Genomic DNA, 14227 nt, shown 5'->3' with positions numbered 1-14227 from the left:
ATAGGTTATATATAGGTGTGTATATGTGTGTGTGTGTGTGTGTGTGTATCCTATATATAGGTTATATATAGGTGTGTATATATGTGTGTGTATATATCCTATATATATATATACGTTATATATAGGTGTGTATATGTGTGTGTGTGTGTGTGTGTGTGTAGTTATAGATATAGATATATAGATATATTTTAGGAATACATTTAACCAAGGAGATGAAAGAGTTCTACAAGAAGAACTAAAAAACACTGATGAAAAGAAATTGTAGATGACACAAACAAATGAAAAGACATCCCATGCTCATAGATTTGAAGGATCAATGTCATTAAAATAACCATACTGCCCAAAGCAATCTACAGATTCAACACAATTCTTGTCAAATTACCAACATCATTTTTCACAGAATTTTTAAAAACTATTCTATAATTCACATAGAACTAAGAAAGAACCCAAATAGCCAAAGCAATTCTAAGCGAAAAGAATAAAGCTGGAGGTATTACATTACCTGACTTCAAATTATACTACAAAACTATAGTAACCAAATTAGCATGGTACTGGTATAAAAACAGACACATAGATGAATGGAACAGAATAGAGAACCCAGGAATAAAGTCACATAGCTACAATCAACTGATCTTTGATGAAGCTGACAAATATATACACCAGGGAAAGTACACCCTATTGAATAAACAGTGCTGAGAAAATTGGATAGTCATATGCAGAAGAATGAAACTAGACCCACATATCTCACTGTATGCAAACATTAACTCAAGATAGACTAAAGACTTAAATGTAAGATCTCAAACTATAAAAATCTTAGAAGACAATCTAGGAAAAGACTCTTCTGGAAATTGACCTAGGCAAAGAATTTATGACTAAGTCCTCAAAAGCAAATGCAACAAAAACAAAAATAGACAATGAGACTTAATTAAACTAAAATGTTTCTGCACAGCAAAAGAAATAATCAACAGAGTAAACAGCCTACAGAATGGAAGAAAATGTTTGCAAACTATGCATCTGACAAAGAGCTAATACCCAGAATCTACAAGGAACTCAAACAACTTAAGGAAAAAAATCAGCTCATTAAAAAGTGAGCAAAGGACATGAACAGACGTTTTTCAGAAGAAGAAATACTAGCAGTCAAAAACCATAAGAAAATGCTCAACATTACTAATCATCAGAGAAATGCAAATTAAAATCACAGCGAAATGCTATCTTACCTCAGTCAGATTGACTATTATTAAAAACTCAAAAAATAACAGATGTTGCTGAGGATGCAGAGAAAAGAGAATGCTTACACACTACTGATGAGAATGTAAATTAGTACAACCTCTACGGAGATTTACCAAAGAACTAAAAATAAAATAGCCATTTGATCCAGCAATCCAAATACTGAATATCTCCCCAAAGAAAAAGAAATCAGTATATCAAAAAGACATTTGCACTCATATGTTTATCTCAACACTATTCACAATAACAAAAACATGGAATCAACCTCAATATCCATCAATGGATGACTGAATAAAGAAAATGTAGGGCGGGGGTGATCGTGTGTGAGTGTGTGTGTGTGTGTGTGTATACACATTGTAGAATACTATTCAGCCATTAAAAATGACATCATGGCTAGGCGTGGTGGCTCATACCTGTAATCCAGCACTTGGAGAGGCCAAGGAAGGTAGATCACGAGGTCGGGAGTTCAAGACCAGCCTGGCCAACATAGTGAAACCCCATCTTTACTAATGCAAAATAATACAAAACCCCGTCTCTACAAATACAAAAATTAGCCATGTGTGGTGGCACACCCCTGTAGTCCCAGCTACTTGGGAGGCTGAGGCAGTAGAATGGCTTGAACCCAGGAGGTGGAGATTGCAGTGAGCCGAAACCACACCATTGCATTCTAGCCTGGGCAACAGAGCGAGACTCCATCTCAAACAATTTAAAAGATGAAATCATGTCTTTTACAGCAATATGAGTGGAAATAGAGGCCCTTACCCTAAGTGAAATGACTCAGAAACAGACAACAAAAAACTACACGTTCTCAATTATAAGTGAAAGCTAAACAACGGGTACACACTGGTACCCAGAGCACAATAACAGACATCAGAGACTTCAAAAGGTGGAAGAGTGAGAGCAGGATTGGGACAAGACATCATTTAATGGGTACCATGTACATTATTCAGGTGATGGGTATACTGAAAGCCCAGACTTCACCACTATATAATACATCCATGTAACACAATGCATTTGTAGCCCCTAAATCTGTCAAAATGAAAAATAAAAAGTAAAATAGAGCTCTGACTCATGACAATTCTCAAGGCAAAGACTGGGGCTTATTGTGGTTTTGGCATATGAGGCAAAGTGTCTCTACATTGTTGTCATGGTAACCAAGAGAGGCTGCATCTGCTGATCAAGATGAGCTAAAAATATGCACAAAGATCTTTTCCCCTTACTTGGCATGTTCCTTACATATTGGAAGAAAGAGATATTTGGCTGGATGTAAAGGAGGTAAATGTCAGTATTATGTCTGGGGGTCACCTCTGATCACACTCAGTTGAGTCAAATGTTGGATTGAGGAAGTTGGGTCAATCAAGCATATGCAGGCACTAAAATGACACTTGAGACTGAGACTTTGTCTTCCATGTCAGATGCTCTCTTTCAAATACCATGCAATGACCCTACTGCCCAAAGCATCCACTTACCTGTGAATGTGCCCATGAAAGTGATGCCCAGGGCGATGTCATCATAGCCAGGGGTGGAGAAGCCTTGGACATTCCAGCCCACACCTTCATAAATGGCGCCATCCTGGCCCACAAGGAAGCTAGAGGACCACAAGGGGAGATGGAGACCAGCGTGAAACTCTGGCATTGTTTCTCTCTGTCATGTATTAATTTATTCACGTCTTTACTCCTTCAGATTTTGATGATCTATTGGATTCTAAGCACTGGGTTACAGAAACAAGACGAAGTCCTTGCCAGTGGAGTGTTGGTAAACTAACTCAGGGGGAGTGAGGGAGACAGGGTGAGGAGAGAGAATCCCAATTTATAGCATTTGCTGATTTCTGTGGTGTAAACCTTTCACTATAGCAAATTTCAGGTGACCAACAATTTAACAACCAGCTCTCAAAATTCCAGAATCTCTTAACAATCAGCTCTCATGAGCCGGCACAAGCTTGTTCGGCTCCAGCATACCACTGCTGCCCGCAAGTCGCTCACAGTCAATGAAGAAAGAGGAGAATGACAGCTTTCAATCCCTAGGCCTTTTCTCCTCCTCACTAAGAAAATGGTTTCCCCCAGGGCGACCCAGGATTTCCTTACCATCAAGTACAACATTAACTTCCCCAATCTTTCCTGACTTGATCTCTGTACATTTGACTCTGCCACCCCTCTTGACTTCTCCAAACATTCTCTTCCCGTAGCTTCCATCACACCACCTTCTCTTGGCTTTCTTCTCTAGCTGCTCTCCCTCCACACCTCATCTTCCCGCACCCTTTCCTTAAATGTGGGGTTCCTCAGGTTGCCATCCTAAGCCCTTTTCTCCCCTTAACTCAACACAGGACTAACCCATGCACTTCCTTGGCTTCAGCTGCCATCCATGAAAGTCTGCATGTTCACCACTGGACCCATCTTCTTCCTCACCTGTTCCCTTTTCTGGGATCCCCATCTTGGTGAAAAACATGGTCACCCACCCATCCACTGGCCCCAGCCAGGAATATAGGCATCAGCCCACCCACTTCAGCCACTCATTGACTCAGCTTGTCCACAGTGTCTGCCATCTACACTCCCTGATCTGCCCTGCACCCTGGCCATTAACCATTAACCTCCACTGACCTCTCAAATTCCTCCACCTCTCTCTGTGGCCTCTACTACCACCATAGGGATGTCACCACTCCATCTCACCTGGATTCCTGCACAGTCCTCAGATCTCACTGCCTCTAGTTCTACCCTTTCCCACCCAATCCATTCCTAAAGGATAGCCAGACCGGTCTTTCTAAAATACAGAACTTACTATGTCAAACCCTGTTTTCAGTCCCTGAGCATTGAGTACACACACTCCAGCTTAAGTTACAGGATCCTTCAAACACGGACCCTGCCTGCCTCGCCGGCCTCAGCTGTCCTACACCCCTCTTTGGCATCTACATTTATCCTGATGAACCTCTCTCAGTTCCCCAAAGGCACGTTTTTCAGGCTGGAATTCAATCCTTTCCACAGAGGTCCTTTCCCTCTTCCTGAATCACTCTTCCTGCTTCTTCCTCCCACTCACCCATGAGGCCCCAGCTAATCTGGAGCCCCCACAGGGAGTGCTTCTTTCACTCCCATTTCCTGGCATCCTCAGCCTCCTGTCTACTCTCCGTGTGTCCCTATCATAATGTTTAAGCTACCCCGCTGGAACTTATTTGTTTGAATTTAAAGCATTGGTTCCATGCAGGTAAGAACCACATCTGAGGCATCTGATGGCATCCCCAGAGCATAGCCTTGAGCCACACAGAGTACACATTCAGTCACACGTTCAGTGAATTATACTCTGTGAGGCAGGGATGGTGTCATCCTGACTGCAGACCACCACAAGGAAAAAAAATGACACCGTCATCATGCTATAATAGAAGAAGATACAATAAAAGGTCCAAGTCAAGGGACAGGCAACTGCCCTCTGAGACGTGAAAGGACCTCCCCTCAGCCTCCACCTCTTTCCAAAATTACAGTCAATTTTCAGGTATCTACTCTCATTAAAGACAGCAACGCTGCAAATAATCCTGTATGGCAGGACCTAGCAAAGCACTTGTAGGTTCTGATACACCACAGATGTTGGAGGAAACGTTTTCTTCTATCTTGTAAAGGGGGCTACTGAAATGAGGACAGAGAGGGGAGAGACACTCAGCCCAGAATCATGCACCAAGCGATGGTAAATTTGTCTAAGACGGGACCACTGCATACTGCTGTGCAGATTGCATTCTGCACAAAGGTGTCTGGCATAGGAACAGTGGAAACTGAAATTCAGCTCCACTCACTAAGCCGTAAACGCCCCTAGAGTTAGGGGCTCCTTCTGTTAATGTGTATGAATATGCCAGATGGGCTAGAGTCGCTTTCCTAAGACTTAAAATTTAGTGTGATTGCTCCTGATGGGACATTATATGGGGTCTAACCCCAATTTTCTTATCTGCAAGCTCTGAAAACATCCTTCAAGAAACTTCTACGCATTTTGTGTGTTTGTGTGGCAGTTTTTAAAATCAGTACTTTTTAATGGAAGCATCTTGATCAAAAATGTGTCTTTTTGATCAAAAATGTGTCAGAATTTTGAGACCCTTCAAAATAATTCTTAATGAGGAAAAAAATGAAATGTTTACTTTTCCGCTTAGGTCAGTGTGTTTCTTATTAAAGAATCACAGACCCTGTATTCCCAGCTACTTGGGAGGCTGAGGCAGGAGAATTGCCTAAATCCAGGAGGCAGAGTTTGCAGTGAGCTGAAATCACACCACTGAACTCCAGCCTGGGTGACAGAGAAAGACTCCATCTCAAAAAAAAAAAAAAGAAAGAAAAAAAAAGAATCACAGACCTTAGCATTAGAGAAATCGAAAGATAGTATCTGGTCTCTCCCCTGCCCTTCAGACAGGAAGTATATTCTTCCCAAGGAGGTTGGTGGTTTCTAGAGGCAGAGAAGCAATATGAGACTAACGTGAGAGGGAACTGCTGCAGGCTGTGGCCACAGTGAGCAGCAGAGCCCCAGCCTCTGAGTAGCAGGCGGTGGTTACACAAACAAAGCCCATCTTTTGATTATCTTTTCTGCAGGTGCCACAATCTTGCATGCATACTGCTTCCTCCAGCGACTTCTTTAGCATCCATCATGCCAGTTTACTACCTTTAATGGGTACACATCTTGAGAACATGTTTGGCAAATGACTACCCCTGTGGCTGTCTCCTAAGAAAGACCCATGCAGGATCGTGTGATGAATCCATTTGGTTATCCATACAGCGCCTCTCCTATGGTAAGTACCCAGCAAATATTAGTTCCCTTTCCCCTTCCTTTCAAAGCTTCAGTATCTGCCCCCAAGGGAAGAGAAGCCCACGGTACCCAGACCCACTTACTTATACCCAATGTCGCATGACTTGAGCCTGTCTATGTAGAAGGACTGGATGTCCTGGACCAGCAGGCGGCACTCCTCAGAAATGTTGCAGGTCCTGTCGGCAGTGTGGATAATGATGCCATACTTCGCTGGGAGGGTCATCCTGGGACAGTGGGTCTCCCTGGCCCCCCATGCAGACCGTGGGACAATGCTGGGGCAAGCTGAGATGGGGAAAGAAACCACAGAGGGTTCATCTCCCCTATCCATGCCAGCCACTTCCCCACTGTAGGCTGACACAATGCTCAGGACCCTCAATGTCCCAAACCCCCTCTGGGTCCCCCACCCTGACCCCAACAGTGGGACTTGAGAGCAGATGGTGTCCCGCAATGGGACATGAACATTTTATTCTAAGAATATGACTTTGAGCCCTTTGTAATCCACGAAACTCTCTGTCAATGTAGGTGATCATTTATACTGACAGATGGCACCAGAGATCACATTTACTCAAGACTTTAATATAATAGAGATGAAATTTCTTTCACTCTTGATTAAGTCCAAGAAAGCACTTTTAAGTGCTTATTAAATTTACTGTTTTTGATGTTGCAGCTTGTTAAACCCAAAATAGTATCTACTTTTTATTATCTGAATGATGTTAAACTCTTTAAAGTCGGTGTAAGTGGTGGTCTAAGTTTTCTGCAGCACTTCAGTCCATTCGTGTTGCTCTGGTTTTTGTATTCAGAAATGTGTGTTAGTGTGTGCATGTTCTTGTGTAAACCTATGAATGTATAAATATGTGTATAAATGTATCCAGTCCCTTTCCATTTTTTCCTTTCCTGTACTTTCCTCCATATTACATACCAAATATGTTATTTATTTGCTCATTGTCTTTCTCTGGCCTCTAGATTGAAACTTCGTGAGGCCAGGGATTTTGTGTTTCTTTCCTTGGTGTATCCTCAGGGTCTAGCAGGTGCTCAGTAAATGCTTGTCGAGTGATGGAAGAAAGGAGTGTGCATATGTGACACCAGGATAATGCTATGGCTCTTTCATATGAGCAATCTGGGGGATAAAGAGGTGGCCTGGAAGTTTCCTCTCAAGATTTGCCAGCCCCAAGACTTCAGAGAGTTGGGTGACCAGTTGCCTACCAGAAGGAATCGAATGAGCCCTGCTGAAAAGGTGGCTTCCAATGGTGTCTGGGAGTTAGTGGGGGTGAGCCCAGCGGGGACCCAGTAGGGTTGAAGGTCTTACCTTTCTTCAGGCTCTCCTTCTGTCGAGGGGCCAGGCAGTTCTCGCCTTTCACAAGAAGTGGCTGAACGTAGCTGGATGACAGGTGGCTCTTCTGGACAGCGTAGGAGATTAGGTTTTCCATGGCCGACAGGGCAGCAGGGCTGGGACTGTAGCCTGGAAGAGAGAAATCTGTGGGAAACCTGCACCTGGCTTGGGATTCAGGGGATCTTTTGTGGGAGGAGGAGATGCCCTGCCAGCCCCTGCACAGCTGATGGAGAGGAAGAAAAGGGAACAGGTTATGTCCCCAGTTGAAGAGGCTGAGAATTAAGGATCTGCCTGGAAAGATCTCTCAGTGGCTCATGATGAAGTCCTTTCCCAAATACCTGCCAAGGCCTCACCCCCTCTCTCCATGAAGGAGCTCAGCAGCAGCACCAAGTTCAGCAGCACCCATCAGAAGGGGCCCCCTCCATGGCCAGGGTTTCCCATCAGAAGGGGCCCCTCCATGGCCAGGGTTTCCCATCAGAAGGGGCCCCTCCATGGCCAGGGTTTCCCATCAGAAGGGGCCCCTCCATGGCCAGGGTTTGCCATCAGAAGGGGCCCCTTCAGGCATGTCCCAGGCTCTTTGCCTACAATAACTCATTTTATCCTCAGCACAAACCTCTGAGAGATGCTATTGTTAGCTGCATTATTCACAAAGAGGAACCTGAGGCTCCAAGAAGTAACATGCTCAAGATCCCAAGCTAACAACAAATGGAAATGAGTAGTCATGAAAAGAAAAGCAAAAACAAGATAAACACAGAGTCCTCTGGAATGCTGGGGAAACCACCCAGGGCTGGAGATAGAAGATACGGGCCATGTTCTGATTCCTCTCCTTCTAGCTGTGTCACTTGGGGTCGCTGACCTCTCTGAAGCCCAGGCTGCACCGCTGTACAACAAGGGTCATGAAATCTACCTGGACTATCTCAAAGGATACTGAGAGAGGAAAATGAGAAATTAGGTATGCAAGATCTCGGTTAACAGGAAAGGGTGCACAGATCGAAAGGAATGGTCCTGGAGCACATATGTTAGGATGCATATGGCAAGGGGCCTTGGAGCAATAGTCCAGAAAGAAGTGGAAGAGAGTTAGGGGACTCAGAATTTTTTTTTAAGAAATATATAGAAAATCTAGGAGTAAGAGATGGAAGGAGGAGGTGCCTGGCAGGAAATTAGAAAGCACGCCCCACAGCCACAGAATGGCCAGAGCTCAAGAGGAAGATGTGATAGTCATTGACATAGAGGTGAGAGCTGAAGCCCAGACAAGCTTGCAGAGAGACAACTGGTTAGCATCACCACTGAAGAGATGGCTAGAGGAAGACAGGCCCATTTACAGGGGTTAAGAAGGAAGCCAGGGCTTCCTTCACAGGAGGAGACCCTTCACAATGTGGTTTCCTGGAAATCAAAGAAGAGAATTCCAAGAGAGAGTGCATCTTCAGAGAAGGATGAGAAGCCAGCAGAGTAGCAGACAGCTACTTCCCATGAAGTGGCCCCTGAGGCAAAGGATTAGAGAACTCTTTGGAGAAGGTCAGCTGAGATAACCGTTACCTTTCTCAGTGCCGAAGAAGGCAAAGCCCAGGGAGATGTTGTTGTAGCCCTGGGTGTGCGCACCTTGGATGTTCCAGCCAACACCTTTATACACCCTGCCATCATCCCCAACCAGGAAGCTATGGAGCAAGATGACACAGGTTACATGGCTGGCACTGTAGGACATTCCTGAGAGAGAACACCACTTACCCAGCCCCTAAATGGAAAAGGGTTAAAGCCATGTTCACTAAAAAGAATTTGCACGGACTCTTCCCAGACATAGGAAAGAACAAGTCATTTATACCAGTCCTTAGAATTCAGAAGGACCCACTCTCACACTCCCTACCTCCTTCCCTTTTCAGAGGCTGCAGTTTTACCATAAATCATTCTACATCCTCAGGAGAAGAGGTCCTAGAGGTTCCACAGTCACTAACACTGACCTGACCACACAGTGGAAGGCTCTTCTGTCTTCCACACTTCCTTAAACATGGCTCCCCCACCTCCTCCAAAGTGTGTGCTGCCTGTCTGATCCCTGCAGAGCTGTGCATTTGATTTCTCCCTGTTAAGGAGGGAGTTACAGGACAGTCACTACATAGACTTCCCAAGAAGTAGCTCCTGACACTAGGACGAGGATGCCAAACTTCACCCTCATACAATGGGCCCTAGTAAAACCGTGGGCCTTAATAAGCACGTTCCTTTCCCTTCAGGTGCACTAAGTTAAGGAAGCTAAAAGCAGACTCAGGGAATATGCCTACAACTGCAGAAGGATGTGTGGGAACAGACATACAATTCTCCCTCCCAGATAAGCACAACAAAGACACACAGAAGCAATCCAAGCCTCTGATAAAATCTCCCACCATAAATCCTTAAAAACTCTTAGTCTGTAAGAGGGTGGGCTCTGACCTAACTTGGCCAGAAGCCTCTCTCAGGTTTGTTTTCTCTAAAACAAACTTGTCTTCGACTGTCAAGCCCCGTTTCATGTTTCTTTCCTCTTTCTTTAATTCTTACAGGATCCCAGAAGCCAGAGTGGGGAGCCAGGAGGCCGAGACAGAAGGAAGAAACCCAGCAAAGTCTGTGAAACTGGACTGGCTCCCAGTGGCCACCTGGGGCTACATCCCACCCTGTGGCCTTCCCAGGAGCTGTGTACATGCACTTTAGAACTGCCCCTCATAATGGCTAAGGTTGAGGAGGCTACACCCCAAGCCCTGTCCCCCAGGAAGGCATTCACTCCCTTTTGTCATCAGGGGCCGGGGAAATGCGTGAAGCAGGAAAGCAGAGAGAGGCACTGGGCACTTGAGGCAGGAAGCCATCACCACACTCAGGAACTGTCCACAGCTAACCAAAGTCAGAGGTGGGCCAAGGGCATGTGGTGTGGGCACCAGTAGGACCTACTAGAGTGATCACTGCAGTAACAGATGGACAGTTGCATCACTGAGGCTGGAGCCCATGCGTGTGGTGTGGAAGAGCACACCAGGGATGAAGAGAGCCAGTTTAGGCTCCATGAGTCCACAGCTATGTGAACTAAATTAATCAGCCTCCCTCCTTGGGCCCCTCTCCCAGAGCAAAGAGATGGTGACCTGCCTACCAGTTGGGGGAGCAAAAGCCTTCATGTACGAGGAAGTCTTTTGTAATCTGTGATGTGCTGTACAAGCCAGGGTTGCAGGAAGGTAGAGAATACAGTTATTACTTAACCTTCCTTGCTTCCTTCTGGGCGCTTTCAGAGACACGAACATCACAGAAAATTCCAAAGGAGCTGGAGTTTCATGGGGCTCTTAAATATTTTATTCATTATAAAACATACAAGACCACAACCCTGAAAATGAGGAAATGGGATGATAAGGGACAGGAGAAGCATCCCAGGGAAGCAGCATTGACCACGTCCCTTGGGATCCAGGTCCAGCCTCTTACTTGTAAGCCACGTCGCACCCGCTGTTATTGTGGACGTGATGGGCCTGCAGTTCCCGCAGTCTCTGGCTGCAGACTCTCTGGTCATGACACTCCAGTCCAGGGACGTGGTGTATAACTAGGACATTCACTGGTGTGGTCAGCTGAGTACTGCAGCCAACAACTTCCGCCCCCCATGCCTTGCGAGAGACCGTGGTGGAGGCATCTGTGGGGAAGCCAGGGGGATGTCACTCAGTGCACCTGCCCCATCTCTGCCACGTTAGCCCACCAAGCTGCACGTGCAGGCATCGGCTGCGTCGGCCCCATGGTAATGGAAGCCTTCAGCAGGCAGGTGCACCCTGCTCTGCTCACCTCTGCATCCTCATCTCTCCATCACTCACCCCCAACACAGACTCTGCACCTGGCCAGGGAGCCTAGTGCTTTGCTCCCCCATCCCAGAACACCCCCTTCTCAACTCCTCCCCTGCAGTGGTCCAGGCCCTGCACTTCAGGAAGCATCACCTGCTTATCCCTGGGGAAAGCCCTGAGCAGCCTGGTTTGGTGTCACCTCAGCACTCAGTGTGTGCTCTCTGGGCTCTGAGTGCTCCCTGAGGGGACTGCATCTTCTCCTCCAAGCAGGGGCTGTGTCTCCCACTCAGTCTGAGGACTCCCTGAGGGCAAGGTTTGGGTCTCCCTCCACAGGGGGTCCCTGTCTGCAGAGGCTGTTTCCCTGCTTCCTGGGTTTCTAGCCCTCCAGTACCACCCTTCCTTCCCAAGGACCTAGGACCATTCGTGCAGGTGGTTTACGGGTTCTGCTGTCTGCACCACAACCCTGTTTGCCCCTCCCAGTCGCATGTGGCTCTGCAGACCTCGGAAACATTTCCAGTCACATGAAAAACCCCAGCTGGTCCCCAAACCCCCTTACTATCCAGATTCAGTTTACCTTTTTCAGTGAGCTGGGAGATGTTGCCAAACAGGTACTGAGGCCCCTCCGATAGCTGTTTAGCTTGTGTTTTGTTCCAGGAGGAATCACCTATGAAGGAATAGCCCATTTTACATCAGAGAGCTCCAATGCCAGCCATCTTGGTGGCACCAACTCTGGACAGAAACAGCCATCCCCTCTCCACTGCCCCTCTGCCTCCTCAGATCCAAGAACCCCTCTAAGAAACCCCTCTGGGCTGACCAGAGGACCACCTCTAATAGCAGCAGGTGCACAGTTTCCTCCCACACCAACTCTGGGCAATTCCCTGGGACGGGCAGGGAGTCGAAAATGTTATCCTTTTCTCGTGAGCTGTATCTACACACACAATTGGCAAAAAAACAACCTGGAAATGTATTCAGACACTTCAAAACCACAAAGTCCTCTCCTGTGTGCATTTTACCAAAGCAATGGGGAAGCGTATGTGGAGAAAGGGTTAGAATGACCTGCATGGCTCAGACCAGTTCCCCCAGAATTGATTCTGGAGCCATGTGCTATGCCCACTCTCCTGTGTGAAGGCCCATGGGGGAGGGGCAGCGTCTGTTGATTGGCACCTTTGCCCACAAGGAGCTTTCTCTTATTGACAAGCACGAACCCAAGCCGTAGGTTGGACTCTGATTGACATCATGATAATACAAATGTAATCCTTGCTCCTGTTCATTTGCTTTTACTGCCCAAGTGCTCTATTTTCACCTGCATTATCTCATTTAGCCCTCATAGTGAGTTTAGGAAGTCATCACTCTCTCAGTTTCCAGGTGGGAAAATAAAGGCTTGTAGAGCTGAATCGCTTGTTTAAAATCATCCCTAGAGGCAGAGAAAGAACCTGAATCCAGGTCTATAGGCTCCACGTTCTTTGTTCTATGTACAATCCGTTCTTTCTCCTTAAGACAGAGTAGGTTGTTTGTTTTTTGTTTGTTATTTTTCAGTTTTTGTTTGTTTTTTTATTTGTTTGTTTTTTGTTTGTTTTGTTTTTGAGACAGAGTCTGGCTCTGTCACCAGGCTGGAGGGCAGTGGCGCAATCTTGGCTCATTGCAACCTCCACCTCCCGGGTTCAAGCAATTCTTCTGCTTCAGCCTCCTGAGTAGCTGGGACTACAGGTGCACGCCACCATGCCTAATTTTTGTATTTTTAGTAGAGACAGGATTTCACCATGTTGGCCAGGATGGTCTCGAACTCTTGACCTCGTGATCGGCCCGCCCTGGCCTCCCAAAGTGCTGGAATTACAGGCGTGAGCCACCGCACCGGAACAAGAGAGAGTAGATTTTTGTTTTGTAGTTTTGTTTTTTGGAGACAGGTTCTCAATCTGTCGCCCAGTCTGGAGGGCAGTGGCGTGATCTCGGCTCACTGCAGCCTTGAACTCCTCAGGCTCAGATGGAGAGTAGCTACTTTTTAAATTCTATTATGAGACTTTAGGATGATCCTTCCCAGTTGCTCTTTGGTCCAGGGAAAGAAAACTTACCCCAGGCCTGGAGACCCAGAGCAGAGAAGACAAGAAACCACGGCATCATCCCCACGCGGTCCCAGGACACCACGCCGGAGAGTGTGGACGGCGGCCTGAGAGAGAGACACTGACAGTTGTTAACACAACCATGCTCAATCTGCAAAACATCCCCCACCCCGACTGCAGTGGGCACCATCTGCCTCCTCCACCATCCTGTGGCCTCCTGAGGGCCAGCACCTGGCTCAGGCTTCTCACGGCCCCTGGCACAGAGCAGATGCTCAGCATCCCTGTCCTGTTGTTACCCAGGCAACTCAACTCCATCCCGTGCCCACCGTGTGCAAGGCCTGGGTACACACGTGCACGTACAGTCTTACTTACTTAGTCCTCACACTGTAATGTAAGACTGTGAACCCCCATTTTATAGACAAAGGAAGTAAGACCCAAGAATAGTACAACCAAGAAATCCAGACTCATATGGACGGGTCTGATGCAGAGAATTCCTTCTCTGTTGGGAATATGCCAGGTGAGGCGATATAGGAGCAGGAGGGGCTCCTAGTTCTAGGGCAGAGGAAATCCAGTCCTAAGACTCTCTCTGGTGGATTCCAGTCCCCTTGCTGGAAGAGGGCTTCTGAAGAAGAAACACACACTCAACTCACAGACACCTGTGGGTCCTGTGCTGTCCCAGCCCAGTAGGTCAGGGTGCAGTCGGCTCACTCCTGATTGGCCAGCAGCTCCTTCCCTTCCAGACTTGGCATCCAGGCCCTGCCCTCCTTCTCCAGCTGGTGCCTCCTCCGGCCTTCACTCTCCCTGGCCCTGAGGGCACTCCCTCCCTGGGAATGGAACACTTGGGCTCTGGCTTCTCAGAGAGAAGAGGAGAGCCCAGGATCCCTAACAAAAGATGGAAGAGAAGAGGAAGGCAGAGGGCTGAGGCTCCAAGCCACCTCTGTTTACAGCACCTGGAGAAACTAAAGTGGGAACACACTGAGAGCACCTGGGGACCCGCCCTGTGAATAAGCCCAGGCAGCTCCTCCCTGGAAAAGGGCAAGATTGCCCAACACTCCGGAGAGCTCATCCTCGGCCCCAAC

At 47.1% G+C, this 14227-nt stretch overlaps 1 protein-coding gene across 1 annotated transcript in view; it reads right to left on the bottom strand.

Moving 5' to 3' along the window:
• The window catches only part of PGLYRP4 (peptidoglycan recognition protein 4), a 24258-nt gene extending 10147 nt beyond the window's left edge, over positions 1–14111 (bottom strand). Inside the window, exons 1-8 of the mRNA XM_032265021.1 lie at positions 13799–14111; positions 13161–13255; positions 11666–11755; positions 10748–10949; positions 8861–8979; positions 7301–7453; positions 6078–6276; positions 2697–2815 (exon numbers count right to left, since the gene is read on the bottom strand). Of these exons, the coding sequence (XP_032120912.1) occupies positions 2697–2815; positions 6078–6276; positions 7301–7453; positions 8861–8979; positions 10748–10949; positions 11666–11755; positions 13161–13209 (931 nt within the window). The 5' untranslated portion in view covers positions 13210–13255; positions 13799–14111. The remainder of the gene's footprint in view (positions 1–2696; positions 2816–6077; positions 6277–7300; positions 7454–8860; positions 8980–10747; positions 10950–11665; positions 11756–13160; positions 13256–13798) is intronic.
• Between the last annotated feature and the right edge of the window lie 116 nt (positions 14112–14227).

This window comes from Sapajus apella, unplaced genomic scaffold (assembly GCF_009761245.1).
Source record: "Sapajus apella isolate SASKATOON/1434 unplaced genomic scaffold, GSC_monkey_1.0 scaffold148, whole genome shotgun sequence".
Taxonomy (NCBI): domain Eukaryota; kingdom Metazoa; phylum Chordata; class Mammalia; order Primates; family Cebidae; genus Sapajus; species Sapajus apella.
This window is presented reverse-complemented; position numbering and strand designations above follow the sequence as displayed.